At 30.8% G+C, this 27,636-nt stretch overlaps 2 protein-coding genes across 8 annotated transcripts; both read right to left on the bottom strand.

Moving 5' to 3' along the window:
• Positions 1–3,039: 3,039 nt before the first annotated feature.
• On the bottom strand, positions 3,040–8,998 carry LOC137831086 (transcription factor PIF4-like). 6 transcript variants are annotated; one of them, XR_011084327.1, is made up of 10 exons: positions 8,731–8,998; positions 7,912–8,004; positions 6,909–7,812; positions 6,725–6,823; positions 6,576–6,641; positions 6,137–6,202; positions 5,755–6,051; positions 5,500–5,626; positions 4,810–4,899; positions 3,040–3,609 (listed from the first exon to the last, which is right to left on the bottom strand). XR_011084327.1 is itself a non-coding variant. In XM_068638614.1 (9 exons), exons 2-9 carry the CDS (start codon positions 7,983–7,985, stop codon positions 3,590–3,592), a joined length of 1,653 nt encoding a protein of 550 aa, XP_068494715.1. In that variant the 5' UTR covers positions 7,986–8,004; positions 8,731–8,998; the 3' UTR covers positions 3,040–3,589. The 6 variants fall into 6 exon arrangements, 2 of the variants coding, with proteins under 2 accessions (XP_068494715.1, XP_068494716.1); XR_011084329.1 differs by having other exon boundaries at positions 3,211–3,609; positions 5,755–6,008; positions 8,731–8,988; XR_011084330.1 differs by lacking the exon at positions 4,810–4,899 and having other exon boundaries at positions 5,755–6,008; positions 8,731–8,988.
• A 12,932-nt stretch (positions 8,999–21,930) lies between these two features.
• On the bottom strand, positions 21,931–27,320 carry LOC137831085 (uncharacterized oxidoreductase At1g06690, chloroplastic). 2 transcript variants are annotated; one of them, XM_068638611.1, is made up of 10 exons: positions 26,764–27,320; positions 25,154–25,245; positions 25,047–25,087; positions 24,796–24,960; positions 24,429–24,451; positions 24,229–24,300; positions 23,706–23,873; positions 22,872–22,954; positions 22,729–22,791; positions 21,931–22,273 (listed from the first exon to the last, which is right to left on the bottom strand). In XM_068638611.1, the coding sequence occupies exons 1-10, from the start codon at positions 26,981–26,983 to the stop codon at positions 22,088–22,090; spliced, it is 1,113 nt and encodes a 370-aa protein (XP_068494712.1). In that variant the 5' UTR covers positions 26,984–27,320; the 3' UTR covers positions 21,931–22,087. The 2 variants fall into 2 exon arrangements, with proteins under 2 accessions (XP_068494712.1, XP_068494714.1); XM_068638613.1 differs by having other exon boundaries at positions 25,154–25,241; positions 26,764–27,307.
• Between the last annotated feature and the right edge of the window lie 316 nt (positions 27,321–27,636).

Raw genomic sequence — 27,636 nt, 5'->3', positions numbered from 1 at the left:
ACTTGAGGTTTGCCACATTCCATGTTCAGGGAATGGCTCCCCCTTTCAGGGTTTCCAGCCTATACACCTCAACTACACGAAATAGGCCAATCCACTTTGGAGATAAATTCTTCTCCAACTGGTAGGGGTGGGCCTTTCGCATCACCAAGTTGACAACCTTGAACTACCGAGGTTTCGTCTTGGTCTTTTGTCTTAGCTCCACCTTCTCTTTAAAGCCTCTGATTTAATACGGGCATGTTCACGCATCTCGTCCAACAAATCCAGGTTTACCTTCCTTCCTTGTTAGACTCCTCAACAACAAAGCTTTGGAATCGAGGAGAATTCTCTTGTATTTCTGTTGGTATCATGGCATCTGACCCATATACCAAACTGAAAGGCGTCACTTAGTTGTTGATTACGGGGTGGTGTGATAGGCCTACATAATTCTGAGAATTTCTTCTGACCAAATTCCCTTTGCCTTTTCTAGCCTCCTCTCAATAGAATCTTGTTAGCTGACTCAACTTGACCATTCGTCCAAGGGTGTTCTCTACCGAGACGAATATCTGCTTTATTTCGAGCTCTGAGCACAAGTTACCCAATTGTTGACTAGCAAATTGGATTCCGTTGCCGAACACTAGATGCCTCGGAATCTCAAAACGGCACAAAATGTTTTTCCACACAAACTTTAATGAGTTCAATATCTCATTTCATACTTTTTTTTAATTTTAAATTTTTAATAAATTTCAATCAATAGTAAAGTGTATTTTTTTAAGATGTATTGTTAATACTTATATATATATATATCGTTTAATTGAATTAAAATATTTTATACTTGCATCCACTATTTATCCATGAAAGAATACATTATTTACCCTGAAAGAATCTCACTGCTTTTTCACCATTCACTTTATAACTAAAGAAACAAAGATAAGTTGACTTATCATAAGCACAATACAAACCTGTTTTGAGTTTTTTTTACTCATGCAAATCGAAGTCATTCTTTGTGATTGATTTAACAACTAAACCATCATTAGGGAGAATGAAAGCCAATGATTAAGTGAAACCTTAAGATTCTTACATTTTCATAATGAAGTTGGTTAATTTAGCTATGTGGGGGCACCAAGATTCCAGTTACTTTGATTCCAGGTAGATCATGGAGACCATAAAGTGATATTTTTTTAATGAGTATGTGGTTATAAAACAAGCTCAACATAATCTTTCACCACCCTATGAAAAAAATATGCAACTTTGTTGTGAGGGCTTGTATGAGTCCTTTTCTAAATAGCCACTTCAAGAAAGAGATGGGTGTGGGGGTAAATAGAGGAGAAAAAGTAGTCCATATACAACCAATTTGGATGGCTTAAATTAATTATATCTATGTCACATTTTGTTTAGATCTTCATCAATGGGTCCCATCACTCTCTTTATTGGCATTCTCCTAGTTCAAGTTTCACTCAACTTGCTTTACTATCTTGAAAAAATATACCATAATCTCATTCGGAAGTTGACAATGTTTGAGACAACAAAATGAAAATAAAAATTTAGGTTCTTTTTTTCATGGGAAAAATGAAAAAGCCTAGTGAATATGGAATCAAATTTGTGATAATTGAAGAGGAGAATATGGAATGAAACATGATAGTGGTGATGGGATTAGATAGCACTTTGCATTTCAAGTACAAGAAAGGAAAGTCCCCACATACACACCCCAATTACAAAGGAGAAAAAAAATTGGAATTTGTGTTTTAAAAAGCAACTAAAACCAATGGCTGTGTCAACCAGTGAAGATAAGAATGTCATATCACTAACACAAAGCATGTGATTTAAAGTGTAGGATAAGAATTAAAGGTAACAACACTGTTTCAAGATCATATATCATATGTATTTCCCAATATCTTAGAAAACTTTATGTTTCACCAAAAGTTAGGCTTTATCTTCTTTGGCCTTTTTTTAAACATTTTTATAGCTAGGAAGGTTTTATGCTAAGAGAATGACTAATTGTTCATTATTAATAATAAGAGGATATTTCTAATTCATTTCAATATACTTACAAGAAAATTATTAAATATAAATCTATTTTAGAAAAAAATAATTAGTTAATATATTGATTAAATTAAATACTATTTTAAAGACTTAAAAAAATTATTAGTATCTAAAGTAGTTTCTATTATCAATAAAATATTTGTAAACTAGTTTCTAAATTGGTAATCAGATACCAATTTTTGTTTTATTGAATAGTGTGACCAGGAGAGTGAACATTATTTATGTTTTTTAATCTCTATTTTGTCTAACTTGCTTATTTTTTCTCCAATTTTCTCAAATAGTAGAGTTAACTCGCTTCTTTTCTTTTTAAGAATGACTTGATTGGTAGATTATAAGAGATTAAGAAAAATGGATAAACATGAATTTAGTTTTGTTTCTCACAATTTTATTTTTTATTTTTTAATATATTGTTTCGTCTACATATGATTGTTGAACATTAAACAAATTTCATAATATTTAACATGAATGTTTAAAAAATAAAATTTAATAATATGATAAAGATAGAAAAACAAAAGTAATAATCAAGTCATCTCGACAAAATCAAACGATAAATATTTAATAAAAAAATGAATATTTTAAACATTCTATAGGAGAAAAGCTTCTAATAAAAATTATTTAAATTTATGTTATATGTAGAATTTAATTAAAATTAAAATTAATATAAGATTAGATGTATGTTAGTTAGTGTAATCATACTAAAAGTTACAGGTAGTTATTGGGTAATAAATGCAATTTTTAGATGACGCGTATTATCTTAAATTTATAGTGGACCCCACTTAATAAAATAAAAAAAATCTGAGGGGAAAAAATGTTATACATTGTGTTGCTATTTTAGTTTAAGAAAAAAATTGACTGATGGTTTTAGTTTTTAGTGAAATATGAACTTTTATTTTTAATTTACCTTCAATAAATGACATCATTGTATTTTGTAAAATATGAAAATGGATTTTAGAAAACATTGTTTCAATAAATAATATATTTATTATGATTATTCTTAATATGTGCAAAAACAACATTAAATACAGTAATAGAATTAAAATACTTCAATCAAATACTGGCTTAGTTGCATACAATTGCAGAAGTAACAGTTTTGAGAGTGTTGTTATCAGAGGCAAGTTTACTGGTTTGTTTATGGTGGAGCAAGTGAACTCATTCATTTGACATGAGTTGTTTTTGGTGAAGAGATAGATATGAATCACAATGTAGTTTATGGCATTGAGCAGAATGGTTGTTGATGAGCAGTTGAGACATAATGATTGCCTATTTCAGGCAACAAAAATAGCTCTATCATGTTACTTTCCCAGATCTACAAACAGTGGAAAATGCTCAACCTGATGGGACATAGGAGCTGAGAACAAAACTGGCCCATAATCAAGGACCTGTCTACTACAATTTTCTCAAAGTTAGACACCAAACTCTTCATTAGACACAAATTGCATGGCCACCACACTACACAAATTTGGAGGATATATATAACTTGGCGCTTTCAGGGTTGATTCCCCCATCCAAACCCTCCAATTAATGATGTTTGATTTGATCAGATCACATCAGATCAGGTACTGGCTGATATTTAGTTAAAGGTGGAAGAACCTGGAAAGGAGAAAAAGGAAGGTAATGAAGAGGGAACATAGCAAATTGGAGGAGACTTGTGTGCAAATGGAGTCATAAAGTATGGATTATGATATGCAACAAAACCATGACCAAGGCTTTTAAAGTGTAAGTTGCTTAGTTTTCATGGCATTCTGATTGAGGGGGACCCATTTGCAGTAATAGCTCATTATTTGAGCAAGTGTCTATTTGTGAGGTCCCATGGCAAGATAACAACTTGGTACATATACTTAGTGGTATCCAAATTTTAGAAGTTAGTTGACTACCTTTAGTTTTGATGCAGGGGACCACAGAAACAACATTTATTTGCAGCTTGACTAAAGATAAAGGCATCACACACAAAGTGGAGGGTACATATTCAATTTTCATGACATTTTTTCTTTCTTTCAGGATATGTAAAAAAAAAAGCTAAAGATTGTTAAGAAGTTAAGCATTCGACCTGTGAATAATTACTATCTGACGACAGCAGAAAAACCATGAGGAAGTGATTTGTAGTTCAGATAAGGAAAGACTTAAGTAGCAGTTATCCATGCATCACCTAACCTTTTCAAGCTTATGCATGCTCACCCCAACATGTTGATTTTGGTAAACTTGTGCTTTGGTCATGCTAGCACTCTAGGAGGCTATTGAAAAACAAGGAAAAAAAGATGACCTAATCTAGTTGAATAAATCTTCTCCATCAAAAGGTAGCATGTTATAGGCTAGGGATGCATCTTAATTTATGTCCTTTCATAGCAACTAATTATTACAATTTAAACAATGAATGGCTCACATACTACAAATTATAGCCCTGTCTTTATTGTGCTTATGCACATCAGCATAAGAAAATCCACACAGATATATTATGTTCCATCTAAAATCAAATAAGGAAGACCCTTTTCATACACCAAATGTCCAAGCAATTAATAAAGGAATTTATGCATGATAAGAATAGAGCAACTATATTACTTTAAAGGTAGACAATCACTTTAACCAAAACTATTTTTTTTACAATTAATTTATTATAGCATTGCATGGAAGGTACTGAATTTTCATAAGGTAATCACCTCTAGATCTCAACTTTTTTTTGATTTTACCACATTCTTGTTGCTTTTGGTTTGGACAATATTGTACAATAGATTCATATATAAGGAACTATATCTATATATACAAGTGTGTGTATATATGAGCAGGCAGACATACTGTGAAAGCATACAAGGGCTTCTATCATCTTGCAATTATCTTGTTAGTTATGCCGTAGGTTCTCATAAGCTTGCTTCTAAACTAATTTACCTGTCAACAATGACAAGTAAAAACTGTTAATGAAAGTTATAGTATCAGAATTCTCAAGATAAAATGGACTTTTAACAACAAAATCATTTTTCTATGGAAAGATTGGAATGAGAACATATGAAACACTGTAGAATGCCATGAAATGGTGTTGACTTAATTTTTGTTGATGTAGCACTGAAATTAAGCACTCGGTTCCAAAGTGAAATGAAATTTATAATGATCCTATAAATCTGACATATACTATGAATATAGAGCAGAGAAAATGAGAACAACTTTTGCAGCCAACCACAGAGAGCTATGCAACAGCCAAAATCATATATGCCATTGAAGAATGTTATCAACCACAAGGAGTTTGAATAAATTATGGAGCAAGGACTATTCATGCAAGCTATTTCATATCCCAGCCAAAGAATTAGTGACTGTTGTCGAAAAAGGTTCTGTGGCTGTCGACACTCTACACGGTGACAAGTTAACATCAGTTTGTCACTATCTAATCACCGACAGGAAAAAGGTGTAACTTCTCCATATAATTGATTTGGTATGCATATTTTGATGTTAGTCAAAGCAAGGAGAAGTAGGAGAAGTATGCAAATGGCTCACCCATTTTGTCACTCACAGCCTCATCAATATTTGCTGCTCCACTCATGTTTCCACTGCTGTTGCTGGGTGTAATCATTGTTTGACTATACTGTACTGCCTGGGGACCATATCTAAATACATTCATTGGCTTCAAAACAAAAGTGAAAAACAGGAAATTAATTTCAATAGGTAAACCATGGGAAGCTTATCAAGAACACATAAGGGGTTTTAGGAGGAAAAAAGACAAATAAGTTTCTCTTGAAAGAAACCTATTACCTGAGAAGCATTTTGCATAAGATGATAGCCCATGTAACGTGCATATTGCTCTGAAAGAGCTGGATTTTGCATCTGATTTTGGTAATTAAAGGCACCCAAAATAGGATTTGGACACATCATTGTCTGGTTTGGTGTCTGAGATGCAGATACAGGCTGATCAAGCGGTACTCGTGGTAATTGCATCGGATTTTGAATAGGAGGGAAAGGAGAAGTAGCCATTCCCATACCCATTTGAGACATATAGTGCTGAATTCCTGGAAACATCATTGGTGTCATGCCAGATCCCATCCACATTAGCTAGCAGCAAGAACAAAATTGTTTGTTTCATTTGTTAGTGACGTGAGACAATTTTCATTTGCAAGATATTGTGTGGCACATTTACCTGAAGTTGTAACTGAAGTGATTTCAAATATTCGATTGCCTCCTCCAACATTGATGCTTTGTCTGTCTGCACATACTTTCCTTGCTCAGTTTTCAAGACAATGTGATAAAATCATATAAAGTGGAGAATCAATTTCTAAGTACTTGCATTTTGTCTTCTTCACTTGATTGCTTCACACAGTTTTTTTTGTCCAAATCTGATCCAATTGTTTTATGCTAAATATGGCTCTCAACAGAAGTGATTTTCATTTTCCTTAAAAAAATCAACAAATTCCTTCTTTCTTCTTTTTTTTTTAAAGAAAAATTCACACATTCTGTGTTGACTGTATCACTTTAAACGGAGCAGTCAGAGAATCACAATTGCAGCTTTATCTGACTCTGAATGCATCTCCAAAGAACAAGTTATGACAGTAGAGTCAACATTCATTATGATAACTAACCTTGCTACTGTGAGGTATGAGTTGTTGCAATGCTTTCATCTTCTCATTGATCCTATCTCTCCTTCTCTGCTTCAATAAAACAATACTGCCACTTGTAAGAATAAAGGTTACAAAAATTAAGTTCACAAGAAATGTGCTAAAATTCCCACCCTTTCTGATTGATTATGCACTTCAGCAGCACGGTTCCTTCGAGCCGACCCTGTCCGTTGAGATGTCTTGTTTCCAACTGGTGATTTAAGTTCTGTGTCCTATTACACATAAAGATGTAGCTCAGTGTGTCAAACAATAAAAGCATCTAATCATGAAGATAACTACAGAGAGGGAGGGCTTCACCTCACTATGCTCCTCAGATTCTTCAATGTCTATTGTTTTTCTTTTTTGGCTCTGGTTTCTGGTAGATAAGGAACAAGTTTTTCCAAGACTACTACCTGAGCCACCAGAAGATGAAGTAGCAGCTGGTTCAAGCATCTCTGATTTCCCTTTCTCACTCAGAGGAATTGTTCTCGGCACATCATCTCTGACAGCTTCAGGGTCAACAGATAAAGTAGTAGTCCAAACACCATTGCTTGATGCCCTGCTAGCATCTGGATCTTGGGTCATGTGATTGCTACCACTGTAACTTGATCCAACTGTCATCAATGAGCACTCTCTAACCTCATTTTTTGACATGTTACAAGTAATTTTGTCTCTAAAATGCGCACTAGGCAATGCTGAAGAAACATTAAAGGTAGGTGAAAAGTGAGAGAATTTTTGGACCTTACATGGTCCACCCAAGTCATTATTATTTTTCTGAGGTGAATCAGAAACATGGAATCTTGGAGCAGGTATTGGAATTCCTGAGAATTCCTGAAAAGAGGATGGTTTCATAGTTGGTGATTGTGAACATACAGTCACATGGGGGGCACTAGAAGCGTCCAATTTAGTAAACCTTCCCTCTTCAAATGGCTTAATTTGCTTAAAGGACTCAACATCACACTGTGGCAGTTCAGATAAAAGGTTTGAACAGAATTCTTGTTCCAATGGATCCTCAAGGGGGTATTGGATCCATGAGACTGTCTCATCATCTTGAATCAAGTTACTTGAGTTCCCAAATGGCTCACTGGTCCTTAATGTTGATTGAAAAGCTCTCTGAAGCGGTCTCGGAGCGATGGAATTCACAACCGGTTTTCTATGTGTTTGGCTGTGCAACACAACCTGGCCATTTTGCCACAGGAGCTCCACAAGCTCTTGGTCCACCCTGTAGAATTGACCACATCACATGGATTGTTACAATTTAAGCAGAGTTCAATTGGGACAAGAACAGTATTCTGCTTTGACAGAAATAAATTGCACACACCCCATAGGCTTCTTTGGATTGGTGGTGACACAGGAATCACTCCCAAAGTTCCAATCAGGAACACTGTTGTTCATGGCTAATCAAATCAGTTATCTGTTGGCACAAAAAGGAAGAACTTTAGATTTTTTATAGAATAGAAAATCTAACCAAAGACCCTTTTGAGTGATTTGGTATAGAATAGAAAAATCATAAGCAAAGACCCTTTTGAGTGCCAGATTTTGACTCCTTATGGACGCACACCCTTAAAAGCATAATAAAATAATCTGTACCAGAAAACTGAATAATCAAATAAGCATAAACAAATCTTTAAAACGAAATAAAAAAGGAATAGAAAGAGAAAGACTTTGAGTGGGTCATGTTTGGAACTTTACTAGAAGAAGAGTGAACAGGCAAACCAATGAAATGGAACCATGAGTGGTTTTTGCCATTCTTAAATGTGAATAAAAAACTCACCAAAAAAAATCAATTTCCAAGCTCCCAAAGAGGAAAATTCAACTCTCGGCCACACTTAGAAAGTACAAACACATTTACAAACCCAGAGAAACAAAACCGATGATAAACAAGAATCTAAACAAAACATTAAACCCAACAAATTGGGCATATTTTGAGATAGCAAGCTGGACTAACTCTACAAGCCTCATAAACAAACCCAAACTCAAAGAAAAACAACTTTCCATAACAAAAAAAACACTTTGACAACATAGGAAATAATAAAACCTTTTTTCACTTTCATGCAAAAATAAAGAACCCCATGATTCATTTTAATTATTACCATTACTTTCTACATAAAGACAAGGAGCAGAGAAAGAAGAACTCCACCTGAGCTAAGGGCAAAGGCAGGTTTTTTTTCTGACTTGTTGAACTTAGAAGGTTGCTAGAAGCTAGAAACAGAGGTACCTTGTTTGTTCTCTCTTTCTCTCTGTCTCTACAAGTGTGAGAACAAAGTATACAGAAGAGTTTTTAACAGCAATAAAGAAAGTGACATCAGCAGAGAGAGAGAGAGAGAACACACCAATTCCTAAGATAAAATGGTGCTTGTGCTTCTCAACTGCGAGAAAAACATGGCTACATGGGAATAAATGAACATGGGACCAGTTGACGGCTATTAGAAATACAAAAATCGTGAAAAATATTCAACAGATTTGGTCAAAAATAAAAAATTATTAAATTTTAAGAATAGAAAAAAAAAATCAATTTTAGCATAGAATGAAGTTTGTTAATTAAATTAACTTCTGCAGTAATTATTTTAAATATCATGTTTAAAATAAATTTTACAACAAAATGAAACTCTACAGGATATATGTTGTGATTGTTCAATGATTACACATGTTAATGAAGTTATATTCTCAAGAATTAAGATGTTTTTATAGAATTATGTGTTGGTAACAAGGATCATCATTTGATTTTTCAAGAATCCACTTGACCTTTACTTCACATCATAATCATTATATATAATAGTAACATAAACAGTTTTAGACTCTTCTTCAAAATCAAAGGGGTTATATATTTCAAACATACTAAACATATTTATTTTTCATTCAATACTTGTAGAAAAGAAAGGAAAAATTAACTTTTTAATAATTTAAAACTTTATTAAGGTAATTATGAATCTAGTAATAATATAAAGGTATGAAAAATCCAAACTTGCTTATCTGGGTTTGGATGGTATATTTAAAATGAAAGGAAATCTAAAGCTCCAAGCACATGGTGGGTGCTATCTCAAGTTTCAGGGAGGATGATGCCACTTGGCAGTGACAAGCTGTGTTTCCATTGGAGAAATGATAAGGGACAGTGCTGTCAGAAAAAGATGTGGCTCTGGTGCTCCAAGAACCTATCTCATATTATTTGTTATTCTTATTATATGTTAATATATTTTCATTTTAAATGAACACCTTTGTCATATATTTTAGTATTTTAAACTACTACTAATCTGCAGACTCAGAATTTGCAGGTGTGTATTGTTGCAGTTGGATTATTATGAACTTTTGGAACACTGAATCAGAAAAAAGTTTTTTAGTTTTTTATGTGCAGAAGTAAATGTTGTAGTTGAAAGAAATTGTTGAACAAGGAGCTGACACAGTTGCACTTCCCTTCCTGGCATGTACCCATTAGGGCATACCAAAAGTTGTTGTTAAAGTTTATGATAGGATAAGGCTGGAAATGAAAATATTTTTTAATTGGTTTAAGTTTAAGTTTTCTCAAATTAAAGACTAAAAGTATTTATTGATTAGGGATAATTTATTTAATCAAGAGATGAATAACTATCATGAATATATATATATATATATAATTTTTAAAATAATTATTATAAAACATAACAAGTTTATTACATATGATATCATGATTTAAAATTTAACAGCAGTATAATTTTTTATTATTATCAACATATAATTCTCTAAAATAATTATTAAATTAAAAAAATAAAAAATAAAAAAAATAATTATATTAATTAAATTATATGTTATTTTATAAATTAAAATATTATTAATATATATAAAGTAGTTTCTATCATAAATAAAAATATATAAATTAGTATCTAAAAAAAAAAAAAATAGGAGAGCACTCTTTTCTTCTAGGCTTTCCCTTCACAAAGAATTAAAGTTTAATCTACAAAAATATTAGAGAGTGTCCCTCCCCATCTTCTTCTTTCTTATTTATATCTAACTAGAAAACAAGTAACTATTCTAATTCTAACTAACTCCTCCTCTCTATGTATCCTAACAATTAAGAAAAACATTATATAATAACCAAATTTAATTATTAATATTTTAAATTTTAAATTAGTATCTAAAAAAATTAATTTAGAATATAAGTAGTTAGTGGATAAAATTTTGGTAGAGGTTAGATACCAATTTAGAAACTATTTTATAAATTTTGATTAATAATAAAAATTATTTTAGATACCAATAATTTTTTTAGTTTATAAAATAGTCTCTAATTTAGTAGTAATTAATTATTTTGATTTTTAAAAAATAATTTTTATTTAATATTTTTTTTTAGTAGTGATTTATTTTAAATAATTATAAATAAACTGTATGAGAAAAAGTCTTATTAAAGTTAGTTGATTGTATATTTTTTACACAAATTAGTTATTAACAATAAAGGATATTATATATGTTAATTTTATTTTTTTTATAAAAGCTTTCATGTTAGGTATTATTATGCAACTTGATATCTCAGCTAGACTGACACCTTAAGTAATAACAATTATTTGTCATCACATGAAAAAATATTATTAAAAAAAATAAAATACAAAAATACGAGGGATTAAACCAAAACTCATATGTTAACAAAAACGATACATAGGTACCTATTCTTAAAGAATTCTAAGAATAGACTAGATGGGAGCCTATTATACCAATGAAATGATTCTCTATAAATAAATCTTAAATTAGTCAACTTATTTGCACACGCATTCTCATCGATTACAAAAAATATGAGAAAACATAAACCTAGTTTTCTCATAGTAATTAAGACAAGTATTTCATCGATTACGAAGCATCCATGGAACATTAGTCTTAGCAGTAAACACAACATCAACAAAGGCAAAACCACATTCAAGCCAAACATTAATGAGCCTCATCTTTTGAGCGTCCTCTCTAGCATGTATAACTCCATAAAACTCAGCAACCATAACAATCTGAACTTCAAGAAACGCAAAGAAAACGCCAATAAATTTCTCCATACCCTTACGGAAAATACCTCCACAAGTAGAAAGGTCAGGATACTATATGTCAATTTGATTATTTAAAAAGTTAAATAATTAGTAATTAAATATATATATATATATATATATATATATATATTCTTTATGTAAGAGCACTTTTTTTAAAAAACAAAACAGAAACCCCTTGCACCTGCACGCATATTTTTTCCTTTCTTCCTTATCTCCCTCTTTCTCTCTCTCTCCATATTCTTTTCTCTCCCTCTCTCTTAATTTTCTCTCTCAATCTTCATCTATTTTAGAATTTGATCAGACCACGTTGTAGCAGAGGAGTTAAGGAACATTTCTACCCGATCAAATTTTCAAACAGAGTAAGTTCATTTTTGCTCTAAAGTTCTTTTGTTCTCTATTTTTCCTTAGGATTTAGTCATCAATCTTGGTGGGGTCAGTTGAGAAGTTTAATCCTCTCAACTTATTCTACTATATACTGAATTTTTGTTCTGTTTGGATAACTTGCATTAGGCTCGTAAATCTTGAAGCTTATCCAGACTATGGGGAATAAAATTCTAAAAGTTGGTTGGAAAGCAAGCAATTGAGGTAAGGGAAGCTAAATTTAATTTTTAATAGAACCCTAGGCTAGAAGATCTGGATGTGGAAGGGACGTGATCCCAATATTCAATTTCTCTTGCAGGGATGTTGTGTGTCTATATATATTGGGTTATTTGTTTATATATTATTTAAATTTGTGGAAATATTAGGTTTTGATGATTTAGTATTAAAGTGTTATTTTTTTATGTCAAATAGACTTTTGAATATTGTGGATCACTTTTTGAATGATATTGTATGACGGAATGATATAGAATTGAATTCATACATTTGGGATAATGTATGGATTGATGTTTGTTGTGTATTAAGTATTGATGTCTATGTGGTAACAGAGATCTTCGAACTTCACTGTTGATCTAAGTCACATAGACTAAGATATCAGGTGGTGAGAAGCTGATGGGGGAGTTCATGCACACCGTGACATATGAGATGCACGGCTTGGGTTTTATTGAACTTACCCTGATCCTTTCTGTTGGATTCACTGGTAATCTTTGGATCAGGTGTTAGTCTCTGGTAGGACTTACTTAATACGGGTCTTTCGGAAGACGTTGTTTATTGAATATTCTGGATGTATAGATCCATGTGAGACCTATGTGATTGTTTTATTGTTGAGATTAGAAGAAAATTGAATAATTTGAGAAATTGATAATGTAATTTGATTTTCTCTTTGGATTTAAGTGTGTATATTATAAAATTCTATTTTCACTAGCTTACCCTTGCTTTTCTTGTTGTGTTTGAACTGCGATGACTGTACTATGTACACGAGCAGATGACCATACATGTACATGAAAGCCTTAGAGGTTTCAGAGTTTTACTTTGAGTTGTGGATATGTAAATATTTGTATTTCTATAAATCCTAATCATGTATTAGAAATGTTTTGAAAAACTCTAAGTTTGTATAGAAACTGGTAGAACTTTTATTGTAATAGTTATATGTAAATTATGGGGTGTTATATTTAATGGTATCAGAGCGGTTCATCCTTAGGATAATCTGAGGGTAGTGGGTTTATTTTGTTTCTCCTGCGTGTAGATTTTTGTTTAAGTCTAGCCTCAAAACTTAGTTAAAAGTTTCTAATAAGATGTTTGACAAAGTTGTTTTTCTTGAAATCTTGTTTGTGTTCGAGTCAAGTTAATTGTTATGAATAAATATGAAAGTATTAAGAATGAAAAGAATCTTGATAGAGTGGTGAGGGTGCACACTCATGACTTGATCAAGATTATTTTCTATCTTAATTCTAAGTAGCTAAAATACATTTTATAGATAAGTTTTGATTGGTTTTTACCTGTTTCGTATGATTAATTCCTTGAAGTTAATTCGTCTTAAATATGTAGTTGGAAATTTTTAGTAATTTCTAATCCAATTCTTTATGTGCTTAGAAGATGGCACGTAGACCATCTACTCCTCCTCCACCAATAGATATGCCCAACTTAGCTCGGGCAATAGAGATGATGGCAACATCCTTGCAACAACAGAGTGCTACTATGGCACAACAACATCAGGTCGCCCTTCATCAATTAGAAACAACTAGATTAGCAGCAGAAGCATCTCAGCTTCATCAACAACCCCATACTTTTAGTTTGGAGGATTTTCTGAGACACAATCCACCCAAATTTAATGGCAAGGTAAATCCAGATGGAGCAGACCAGTGGGTGAGAGACATAGAAAGAATCTTTGAGGCTACTCAATACCTTGAAGAGAGAAAGTTATCTTATGCCATATATATGCTTATTGAAGAAGCTGAGTTTTGGTGGATAGGCATGAAGCAAATGATGGAAGACAAAGGAGAAGATGCCACTTGGGAGAACTTCAAAGTAAGATTCCTGGAGGAGTATTTTCTTGATAGTGTCAGGTATGCAAAAGAAATTGAATTCATGCAGCTGGAACAAGGAAATCTTTCAGTCACTGAATATGCTACTAGGTTCAAACACCTAGCTAGATTCTACACCCAGACCATGATTGAGGCTTAGAGATGTAGAAAATTTGAGTTTGGGTTGAAGCAAGAACTTAAAGAAGTGGGGGTTCCTATGTCCATTAGAGATTTTCTTACTCTAGTGGAGAAAGCAAAAGTAGTTGAGAATTTGAAAAATAGTAACAGACTTGCTAAACCTCAAGTGGGAGGACCTTATAAAAGCATGCCTAAATATGAAGATAGAAATAAACCTTATTTCAAACTTCAATCTTATAGCAACGAAAGACCCACTACAAGAAATAATTTCACACTTGAATTATTATGATAGATAAATTGATTAAAATTAAATAATTTTATTTAAACACAAAGGTAATGAAGTATGAAAAATATTATATATTTATATGTGTGTTTGTTTGTTTTGACAGATGGTATTGATGAGTTATCATTAATACATTGTAAAAAACTAACTATATGTTATATATAATTAATACTTGATAATAAAATATTAAAACAGTTGTGTTTAGCATGGGAATGTGAACTTTGAATGCTTTGTTGTGTCTATTTTGCATTTAATAATTTTCTAAGTTAATTGAATGTTTGTTGACCAGTATAACTGATGTTCCTAAATGATTTTCTGACCTAACAGTATGAAAGAAATTAATGGTACTTTGATTCTTGAGTGTGCACACTCTTTGTAGAAAAACAAGTTCAGAAGGTAAAAAAAAAAGTCCGAATCAACACATTGAAAATATTCTGGTTGGTATTGTTGAATTTGAGTAAAGTGTCCTTTGACTTCACTTTATGTTTGACTTTATTTTTGAAGTGCAAATTAAATTATATATAGTTACAGGTTTGACATTCAAGATTTAAATGAGTGATATTTTATCAAATTGAAAGATCATTTATATTGAAGCTCAGTTATTCTTACTAATCATTATATGAACAATTTAAATTGATGCACATGAATCCAATAATGAGTCCGATTGTTTGCATTTCACTATGTGTTATATAAATTATTATATAATTGTTTTCTCACTTTCTTTATTTTTCATTTGTATTGTTTTTTTTTATGAAAATAATAGAGAGATTTTTAATATATATAGAACATCTCCATTTATAGGACAATTATACGATATAATAAACACTAAATTTTTAAGATTGTAGTAGAAATGTGATAAATAAAATAGTAACATTTAAAAACACGAATCAATATGTATCTTTTGAAAATATGTATATGCAAATATTTATTTTGCATATTAAAAATCTTAGAACAAATAGATTGAAATTTTCAATTATTGATTGAGAAGATATGATATTGATAGAAACCATTAAGATAAATGACATGAGAAAGAATTTATTTAAGAGACCATATTTTATATTATGACAAACAAAGATAAGAATAAACCATCCATTAGAAAATTAAGTTTACATCTATTTTTCGAAGATATAATGAGAAAAAATCTTTTATGTAACGCAAATAAATGTGATGAATAATTAACATAATTTTATTTTTTTATACATCCTAATCTTATTTTATGAGGAAAATATTCAAATACTAGTGTTTTATATTTTTGAGGTGACACTATTTACTCTTTATTTATTTATATATAAAGTTGATACATCAATAAATATTAAAATTACTACAAAAATTCACACATGAGCATTCAATTGGTTTTTTATGTTGTGTATAATAATATTAGCGAATAATAACGACTAACATATGCATATTTACGGGCTTACACAATTTCTTTTATGAGAATTACATGCATTAAGGTATTTATATAATTAATATAATTATCATTTATTTATTTGGTACATAATACAATTTGTTTTACCATAATAATTTATTTTTTTTATCAGGAAAATACATTTCAGAAACATCACAATCTTTATACAAAAATTGACTTAAAAAACAACAAACATAAGGTCTAGGAATAATAGTGTTTAAGTATAGAAAAAAAAAAGTTGATATTTCAGTATTTCATGGTGTTTCCAACAAAGTTATATGTAAAGAACTTATCATTCATTTTGTAACATGACTAAATAAGTAACTTGTATTTTACTATTAACATTTGTGACTCTTAAAATCACACTCAATTAAAATCAAATTAAGTCAAAATTAAAATTAAAGTATCAGATGCATCTCTAACACATCCACAAAGATTAATTAGAACTTTCAGTTTTCTGCAGAAACTGACAAAGTAAGCCAAAACACTGCCATTAAATGTTGAACACCCATTAATGTTAAGTTTTATTGGCTTAAGTATTTATCTTTTTGTTGGAGATCCCACATCGACTAGAGATTAGAGCCTTTCGTTGTATATAAGTGGGTGCAAACCTCAACCCTATGAGCCGGTTTTATGGGGTTGAGTTAGGCTTAAAGTCCACTTCGTAATATGGTATCAGAGCCATTTCGAGCCTATCCTAGCGAGTATTTGTTGGGCCTATCGTGCCACCCGCTATCGGGCCGCTATCGGACCACCCATAATATATAGTCCCACGCACGAGTTGGCAGTCTCGGCGTGAGGGGGGTGTGTTGGAGATCCCACATCGACTAGAGCCTTTCGTTGTATATAAGTGGGTGCAAACCTCAACCCTATGAGTAATACTTTTTCTTATTAGTATAGTTTTGCTTTCACTCTATTTTGATATAACTAACGAAATAGTATTAGGATTAAGAACAGATGGAACGAGGAATATCTTTGCTCTGCTCAATTAAATCTTCAGTTAACATCAGATCGAGATCACTTGAACTTAAGTCTAAATTGGTTGAAATTTTAGAACAATTTACATTTGCAGAATAAGAAGTCCACACTCTTACCATGGACATATTTTTAAATATTATACCTACTGCTAACATAACTCCTAGATAAACCCAAGCCTTGAGAATCTCTTGATCCACATAATTAACAAAAGAACTAAGTCAAAACTAATAAAAGAAACCAATATATAATTCATTTTATGAAAATTAGTGGTGCCTAAAAATACATTAGTTACCATTGCAAACTTACCATCATTGATGATATATTTAATCTGGAAGAAGTATAATTTGTATCCTAAAATCTTTGGACAAAACATGATAATAGTTATGTCGGATAATTGAGTTTAGAAAATTCTTTTGAAAGTAACAAGGTTTAAAAAAACATTTGAAAGTAATGAGAATTTACAAAATCGTTGGAAAAAAATTGATCTTCTAGAAGTTACTCAAATTCGTCAATAATCCGTTAGCGACATCGACTCTTTTCAGGAAAAGACAAACAACAGGAAACACATTTAATAGGAGTTAGAATCACCGAAAATACTAAATATAACCTCCACTAAAAATAAGTTTTGTTGTAATGACTAGGTTATATTTTGTTGGAGATCCCAAATCGACTAGAGATTATGAAATTTCATAGTATATAAGTGGGTGCAAACCTCACCTCATAAGACTATTTTATGGGGTTGAGTTAGGCCTAAAGTCCACTTCTTAATATATTTTTTTGCAATTTAATTTTTTGAAGATATTTTTTTTCCGAAAACAACATTGGAATTTATGAATTTTAATTTATTTATTTATGTTCCTGCTAAGGAGATGGGACCTAGAGAACTATTGAAGTCTTCTTCTCCTTCCTTCGGTCGGTCAGGTTACTGGGTGATGAGCTGGGATTCCTCTCGTCCTCCTGCTTCTCCTTCGGCACTCGGTCTTGGGTGGACACCGGATGGTGGCGGTACCTGCGAAGGCACTCCGACGCTCAAGTCAGTAAAGCGAGTGGTCAGCTCTCAAGTAGGTGAACAGTAATAAATGACATACCTTACTCATTGGGATGCGTACTATTTATATTATTCTAATGGGCCTACCTAGTTGGGCCCGCTTATCAGAGTGGATACCGCTTAAGGTCGTATTACCTAATTCTTAATGATGGATTAGCTTCACTGGCTTTGGTTTGAGCGTTAACGGTAATAACAGTCGACCGTCGGCCAAGTTTTCCTGTTATGAGTCGGCCATCGGCCAGATTTCCATGGTCTCAGTCATCTTGGCCAGGTCTTCTAAGGTCTCGGCCAGGTAGGCCGTCGGCCTCGTCATTCGGCCAAGTCTCTCAAGTCTCGGCCAGTTTTCCTTTGGTCTCGGTCATGTCTCGGACAGCCAGGTGGGTCTCGGGCAAGGAGACCAGGGGTCGACCTCACCTATACCAGTATAATTTATATTTTAAATTTTAATTTGTGAAAAAGTGTAAGCACAAACAATAATTTTAACCATGAAAAACTTTTGAAAAGATTTACAAGTTCAAATAAAACTTTTAAATAATTTAAACCAAACTAATTAATGAGAAAAGAAATCAGATTCAAACATGACAATTTCAACTAAAACTAAACTTAGACTTGTTAAAGTCTAACTTGACATGACATGTTTTGAACTATGAAGAAGAGAATGTTTTGGTGATTGGTTAGTGTGGCATGGTCAATTTTAGTCTCAAAAACAAGTAAACACGTTTCTCCAACTCAATCATGGCTTGATTTGTGGGTTTCGCGAGTAACACATTAATACATTATTTTATATCATTTACGATATTTGTTGGTATTTGTGGAAATGTTTTTTGATCATTTTGTGTGCTTAGATTAAGTGGTGTATAATTATTTATAAAAAATTTTTAAAAAATGATAGATTTGGTAAAGATTGTTTGAGAAATTACTAATTTACCTTTATATTTAATATTTAATTGGTTAAAATAATTCTATTTATTAATTTTTTATAATTGTTATTGATAACTAATAAATAATATTTTTAAATAATTAATATTTTTTAGGAAATGATTTTTTTAACTAAAAAATGTTTATGTTTTAAAATATACACCAAAATTTCACCGACCAATCATTATTATTTCAACCAAACTAATCATATTTACTAGGATAAAGAGTGGATTCAGTACGATAAATATTATTGATATATTCTATTTTAGTATAATAAAAAAATTATAATCTCACACAAAAACTTTATTTTTGTTAATTTTATTTATATATTAACTTTAATTTTCTTTTTAGTAAACATATTGACCGTTACTAAAAATCAAACATATATTCAATTATTAACAAAATTTAAATAAAATTAATAAAATTCAAGTTTTTATATTAAAACTGTAATTTTTTTCTTATTATACTAAAAGTAAAATATATAAAAAATGATTATACTAAACCAATTATTTATCTTATTATACTAAAAGTAAAATATATAAAAAATGATTATACTAAACCAATTATTTATCTTATTTACTAATAAATCTTTTACTCAAATTCATTATATTTCTATTAAAGTGAATCTTTCCACCTTTTATATCTAATTCACTAAAATCAGACATCTACTTTCCAAGTTTCAAACTAAACAAAGCATAGATAACATTTAAATCATCCCCTTTTATTGTCCACAACTACATTTTCACTTTTATCAATAATTGACATCATGTTATGCTTAATATAGTACGTAATTGTCTCTATTTATTATATGAATTTCATAAACACTTTTTAAAATTAAAGAAGAGACGAAAATGGTCTTATATACAATAGTATTATTTTCTTCATTCTTTTATATTCATAGAAATTGACAAAAATATTCAATAGTGTGAAAAGTGGGTCGTCGACCTTATCAAGACATTAAGTCAATAAAGTTAATAATCAGACTTTTAAATCATTACTCAACTTATATAAAGACATTAAGTACGTAATTAATGTTCAGACCTTTGAATTAATGTTTGAATCAATTTATATAAAAAAATTACAAATACTATATATGTTTAATATATAATCTTTCAAATTTAATTTTAGTTTAAATTTTTTACTATAATAATGTTTTAATATATATGAAACAACTAAAGAATTCAACATAATGTAATTTTGTAGATAAAATTTTAAATATTATCATAATAAAATAATTTACATCTAAATTAATTTTACTAATAATAATATAAATTTACAAATAAATAATGAACAATTTAATTATATAAACAAGATTAGATGTGAAAGTATAGAGATGATATATTTTTGTTAAATGGGTAAGTACATGTTAATTGTGATATTAAAGAATTTTTTGAGAGTGTTTGAATGGTAGTATGATTGATTTCAAGTATAAATATTGATTATTATTGATTGTTGAATTTGAATGAATTATATTTAGAGATTATATATATATATATATATATATATATTAACATTGAAAGTAACTATTTAACTCTAAGTAAGGTGATATCATATTGGTCTTATGTTTTGAAAAATACAAATTTGAGTATTGATTATTTTTTTGGGTGAAAACTTGAAGAGTATAATTTTTCTACTATTTTCTTTTAAGTGAGATATTTTTGCTCAAGCAAAAGATTCTCGCTTGAGGTAGAATATGATAGTGAAATTGTCTTGCTCTCGGGTTCATTTTTGTTCAAGCGAGAGGATTCTGGTTCAAGCAAAAATGGAGTAAAAATTTGGGTTGTTCTAAGGTCTATTTTTGCTCAAGCGAGAGGATTCTCACTCAAGCAAAAATAGCACTAGAATTGAGCTTGCACTCGGCTCAAGCGATGAAATTTTCAATCAAGCGAAATTATTTTTTCTCTAGCTAAAAAATCTTCTTCTAATTTTGTTTCTTTGGTTATTTTGTAATGGTTTTTGTTAATTTCAATGAATGTTTATTTATATATTTATAAATTAATATTTTATCTTTAATGGATGTATGATGTGTGAAAGGATTGATGAATTATGGGAAAGTATAATCAATGACATGTTATTTTTAAGAAAGAAATACAGTGTTGAGAATGTTAGGAGGGTGTGTTGATTAAGAGACATGTCCCATCCTATTATAATCGTGAGCCTATGAATAAGCTCCAAAAGCGTCATTGAAGGAACATGAATGTAGAAGAGTATAGACAAAAGATGGAGTTGAAGATGATCAGATATAGGATTAGGTGGAAGAAAACACCACCATAGTTAGGTTTATGAGTGGATTAAGACTTGAGATAAGAGATAAATTTGAACTTCTACATTTGATATAACTTTATATCAAGATAGAACTACACAATTTAAGAAAATCCTTTTCCAAAAAAGAAAATACGCACTCTAGTTCTTATCCCAAGAAAAATTATCCACAAGAGGAAACTTACTCAAGAGAAAAACAAAGAATAGAGCCTCCCAAGAACCAAGAGGCCGTGAGAGAAAAAGAAAAGTTATATTAGTGTTATATTCACATTTATGATTGCAATTGTTCTAAACACATGTAAGATGTCTTTTCATGAAAATGTTAACGGGACAAGAAATATTAAGTCTAGAAACTTTACCATAGTTCATATCACTATAAGAAAATCATTAAATAAAAACTAATTTTAGAGACAAGAAATAATTAGTTACTATATTGACTAAATTAGATAAACTAAAAAACTATTAGTATTTAAAGTAGTTTCTATTATTAATAGAAATTTATAAACTAGTTTCATAATTGGTATCTAACATTAGTTACCAATGTTTCAGTTACTAATTACTTTATATTCTAAATTAATCACAATAAAAACTAATTTAAAATATAAAATAATTAGTAACTAAAATCTTGGTAGCTAATATTAGATACTGATTTAAAAACTAATTTATATCTTTTTATTAATAATAAAAACTATTTTAGATATTAATACTTTTTTAGTTTATAAAATAAATATTCAACTTAATTAATATAGTGACTAATTATGTTTTATCTCTAAACTTAATTATTATTTAATAATTTTTTTTAATGTTACATAATGCACGACAAAAAGATAAACTCCGTTTTGGATGATTTTCATAATATATAGTATATGATATAATACATAAGAAATTAAAATAAAATAGAAGAAATTAAGTGAAGTGAACCTTCAAATTAATTTTAAAAATCATATTATGTATTTGGTAAAATAAGTAATAACAAATAATGAGAGCTATATTTATAAACAGATACAATTTTTATACTTGTTTTGGAAGGTGCACCCAGCAACCATTTTTGTGTTTAACAATACTAGAGGTTTTCTACTGGAAAGCCAATGACAGGCTTAATTTCTGAAGCCAAACTACGCAGCTCAGCCACCTCTTCATCAGTTAGTCTCCAGCCAAGTGCACCTAAGAATTCCTTGGCTTGTTCTTTTGTCTTGGCTCCAGGAATTGGCACAACATTGCCTTGTGCAACTAACCAGTTCAGTGATACCTGATCAAAATCATCATTTGGTATGTTATAAAAAAGATACACTGAAAACAACTTCTTTAGTTTTCTCTATTTCTTGAACAAATTCTTCTACAACAAAAAATAGACTGAAAATAAGGTATCATTTAGAGAAGTAAAAGCAAAAGTAAGTGCCCCCTAAATTATCTATGCATAAGTTTTGGAGAAACCAATGAGATTAACTTAAGCATAACTTTTGAAAAAGACTCCTTTTGTTTTTTTTTTATTTTCTTATCATATATGATAAGTGTTAATGAAAAAATTATCTAAATATACCCAAAGTCACAAATAGTAAGGATCAAGTAGAAAGTAGACAGAAAAATGGTGGTGGTAGCATGAGAAGTAAGTTGTAGTGTCTTACTATTGTTAAAGTAGACAGAAAAATGGTGCAATATTTCAAATGTTCAACTTATATAATGAAATTGAAGAGCAGCATGAACCTGTGTAGGAGTTTTATCATACTTCTCTCCTATTTCAGTAATCTTGTTTAGTAAAGGTTGGAGCTGCAAAATAAATAAACACTTGAGGAAGTGAGTAATGTGGGTGTAAGTTATCAGATCTGAATATATCAGAAGACCATTACCCTTGTTAGGAATTCAGGAGTATAAATTCTGCCACGAGGTCCACTAGGTGGTTTATCAGGAGTGTACTTTCCACTTAGAGCACCTGTTCAAGATGCAGATATTGCATAATTTCATCGAATGGGGTTGGAATATATTAGATAAGTGCCAGAAAACCTGTTCAAGGTAATGATGCTTGGAATGAAGTATAAAGCATTTCATTGCTTGGAGTTTGAATATTATTACAGATATGGTTTTTATCTTATGTATTATGCTTTTCAAATATTGTTTTGAAAGTATAGTTAACTCTTACTAGTTTGAGTGTTTGCATGTGAAGTTCTCTGCATGAGTTTGTTAAAACTACAGTTTGAAAATCCACTAATACTACTACTACTAATAGGATCTTGCTAACAGATGTCTTTAGAACTCTAACTAAGGAATCAAAAGGAGAAAAAATTTAGAATTTTTATTGAAAAATCATATGAGAGTACATTGAGAACATTTTTATTCATCTCAATATAAACTTACTACTTTTAATTTCTCAACCAGTGCCATAAGGAAATTGGTTAGCATTTGCCATAATTATACTAATAATAATCATTCATGCAAAAGTTAGGCCAAGAAGACAAATCCTAGAAGAGGGGTGCTGCATTGTTTCAAGTATCAAAAGATCAAGTGATGTCAGAGGTTTCCTTGTCTCAAATTTCTGTAAGCCAAATTTTATGCCATGTTAAAGTAACTAAACTTTAATTCATAAAAAATACCTTTTTATGCCTATGTGGTTATGGCAGATATATTTAATGCAAAATTAAAAAAAAAAGATATAGTAAACATATCAACAATGAAAAGGAGTTCACCTTGAGCAATTGGTGAATAAGCAATTATTGTAATCCCAAGTTCATCACAGACAGACTTTACACCATTTTCTTCAGGGGCACGGTAGATGAGGCTGTAGTTTACTTGGTTTGTAGCTAATGGAATACCTCTCTTCTTCAGCTTCTCATAAGCCTCACGGAGTCTCTTTTCTAATCATGTAGAAAAATAGATGTTAATTATTTGTGCTGACAGAACTAGACCAGAACCAGCAGAATAACATTGTATTTTCAGAGATTCTGCTACAATTATAGTGTATACCAACAATAACAGTGGCAAGGCTTGAACAGAAACAGTAGAACTCTCCAATCAATTATCAGATTCTCTATACATTCCTCTTTTTGATACGCCTTAATAATCATCAATTTAACAAAGTGAAATGGTAGAAATACACTTTCTAACACCTTTTGTATACACAATCTCGTTTTGGTTAAAATGCAATGAAAATTATGAAATGATTTTGCACAATATTTAAGACTTCAACATATAATAGCCATAAAGATTTACCATTATAGTTTGAAACTCCAACAGCCTTCACAAGTCCCTTTTCAACAGCATCTCCCAGACCATCAATATACCCTAAAAAGTAAATAATTGAGGAACTCAGCATTCTCTTAATCTGATCATATAAGTAAATATACATATACGACTCCAAAAGCCTTATTAAATGAATGGTTCAATGAAATAATTTTGATACACTTAACAACCTTCATTTCCCCAAACTCCAGGCCTGAAAAGCAGGAAATATATTATCAACAAGGGACTTTGGAAAAATTTAGCAGAGTAAATTACACTTGTACTCTTGAGATTTTTTTCAAATTACAGACCCCAGGTTTTTTAAAATTTTATACAAACTTCTAAGTTTTAAGAACATTATTTTGCCACATTTCTTTTACATAATACATACACCTCCTTAAGTTGTAAAAACATTACAGTTACACACCCTTATAAGGGAGAACATGTAACGATGAAAATAATAGGGAGTGTAAGTGTAATTTGAAAAAATCTCAATGAGTATCTAGCATTCTAATATGCTCAAATTAATATCATTATACAGGCTCATAAAATACTGACCAATGAAGCTGATAAAGATCCAATGAAGTCAGTCCTAATCGACAGAGGGAATCTTTAAGAGCATTGAGAACACTTTGACGGCCGAATCTCCATGGCAGTGCAGCAAACTTGGTTGCAACAGCAACCTCAACATCTGGATCCTTTTCTTTTCTTTCCTTGATATATCTTTAGATAACAAACAAATCGAACCACTAATGTGAACCTTTCGTGATTGCAAACTGCTTATGAAAATCATGTAAGCTCATTCATACCTTCCAAGAAGAACCTCAGAGTTTATGGCTCCAAAAGCCAGCTGAAAAGAAGAGCATCTTTGGTGAATTTAGACTCATCAAAGAATTCTAGAAAAATGAACACTCACCCCAGAGCCATAGACTTCAGCAGTGTCGAAAAAGGTTAGACCTCCATCAATACTGGCATTGAAAGCATCTCTAGCAGCCTTCTCATTCCTATCTACAATCACCAGATAGCCAAAATGAATGCATTCATAATCTAACTTTGTTCATTTAAAAACCTATTTCAATCCATTCAACTCAAAACACCATATATATATTATCTGACAGAAAAAGCCTCTTCATGGTGGCTCACATCTGGAACTTTTATATATTATAGCATCTAATGACATCTTGAGTAGAAAATAAAAAGAAACTTTTAAAACAAAAAACAAATAAAATTCTAACAGAAACACAAACAAGTAGAAGCTCTGTAATAAAATCAGTTTCCAAGATTCATTAAAATGTTTGTTACAATAACTACCCATAATATTGACATTGACTTGGAATATCTACATTTCCATCTATTGAATAATACTGAGGCAATACTCACCTTGACCTTTTTTTCCAACAGTAGTAGAACTATTGATAAATAGCCAAGTATTTGAGGAACCCACCCTCAAAAGTTAGCTGATAAGAGGGAGAACCAAACATTTAAATATTTCACCAAGCATCCCATACTACTCAATATGGGACACGAACACTCATAATGCCAAGTTCCTATCACCCTCTTTACCCTTTTTACTTATGTTCTTCAGTTTCAGTTTACAAGCATACAAAACTGCAATGGTAGATATAAGCTCAACACAAAGTACGAGAGATTGATTACAAGCAATTCATTTGGTATTATACGTCTCAGAATCAAAGAACTTGGACAAGGGTGTTCTCTGAACTGAAATTCTCATTTTCCAGCTCCACTTATTTTAGGTTAGACAGAATATTATTTATATTGGGGATGACTTGCTTGAACTATTAAATCATGTGTTTGAATACAGGTCCATTCTTACTTTCACATTCACTTCCTCCAATTTTTGCTTTGGTACGTACTGCTTATCACCTAAACCTTAATGATACAAACAAACACTTGTCACAACACTATTATGTTTTCAGGTTAGTGAGCTTACACAATCCTTATCCCTCTCACAAGCCAATTGTACCATAGTAGCCCATATATTAATGCAGATAAACGTGAAAAATATTACAATAACATCATTAACATGAGATTCCAATTCTTTCCCATCACACTTCCTTCTATTAGACAACTTCCGAAGATTATGGTACAGAAGCTATACACCTAAAACTGGTTTCAGACAGCAAATAATGTGACACCCTCAGGTTACAGCCAACAAAGATAGCAACAGTCCTCAAATTGCTGTCAACTTCCCCACCCCCACCAAATGAATAAGAATTGTTATATTCAACAATCACATACTTATGCTTCAAAATCATTTGACAATTTAACTCCAACATTGAAAGCTATTTTCTTTACATGTGCAACTCACTGCCTCCATCATTGACCATTGACAGAGATAAAAAAGAAGGCTTAAACATGTTTTCCAAAAAATATCACAATGAGTTTAATGTCTTTGCCTGTGTATAAAGTTTTAGATTATTAATCAAATGAGAAATTACATCATTATCTCAAAAGTCAACAATTTTTTCATACAAAACAATGTAAAAAGTGGAAAAGGAAAGTTACCATTCCATTCCATATTGTTCCAGTAAGTGGTATCACCCCAAGACCAAGCTCCAATTCCTAACCTTGTTACCTTCAAATCAGAGGTACCCAAATACACCTTCTCATCCACCACTGTATTAAGAGTAGAAGAACCCTCTGAGGCAGCAGCAGCAGATCTTATTCTGATAACTCTTGAGTGACACATCACAGCAAAACAACCACTGCTAATATGAAGGGCCATGGGAACAAAAAACCAGTTCAAGTCCAAAAATGGGTTTGTGGTTATGAAATTAAAAACCCAAAAATGCAAAATTTTTATTGAAGTTCAAAAGGACACAACTTTTAACACAATGTTTCAACAAATATGATATGAGGATGACAACTAAGAATCTAAATGTTCCTTGGAAATTGAGAAAAAAAAACAAATATTACGTGCAGAAAACAATAAATTTTTGAAAGAATTGTTAAAATGGAATGGAAAAAATGAAAAACTGAGAATTGTGGTTCGTAGAATAATGGTGGGGATGAAATGATACACGTCATTGCAATTCACTGGACGCAGAACCGTTGAAGAGATCACTTGTTCTTGTGGACCCATTTTGACATTTGTACTTTCAATTCTCAGAATTCTAAATGGTGCACATTTATTTAGTTTTTTTTCTTAAAATAAAACAAAAATTTTAGAATAATAAATAATTTTTATATTAAATTGTTTTTTATTTTAATATAAAATCTAAACCTAAGTAGTGTACTAAAAGTATGGAAGTATCGTACAGCTCATTCAAAAAAAACTATCACATATAATACATTATTGATTTTATAATAATTATTTATAATTGAGAGTATAAAACTTGTTACTACACATAGAAATTAAACTCCAAAATTTATTATCAC

This window comes from Phaseolus vulgaris, chromosome 6 (assembly GCF_000499845.2).
Source record: "Phaseolus vulgaris cultivar G19833 chromosome 6, P. vulgaris v2.0, whole genome shotgun sequence".
Taxonomy (NCBI): Eukaryota; Viridiplantae; Streptophyta; class Magnoliopsida; order Fabales; family Fabaceae; genus Phaseolus; species Phaseolus vulgaris.
Note: the sequence above shows the minus strand (reverse complement) of the source record. Positions and strands in the feature narration are given on the sequence as shown.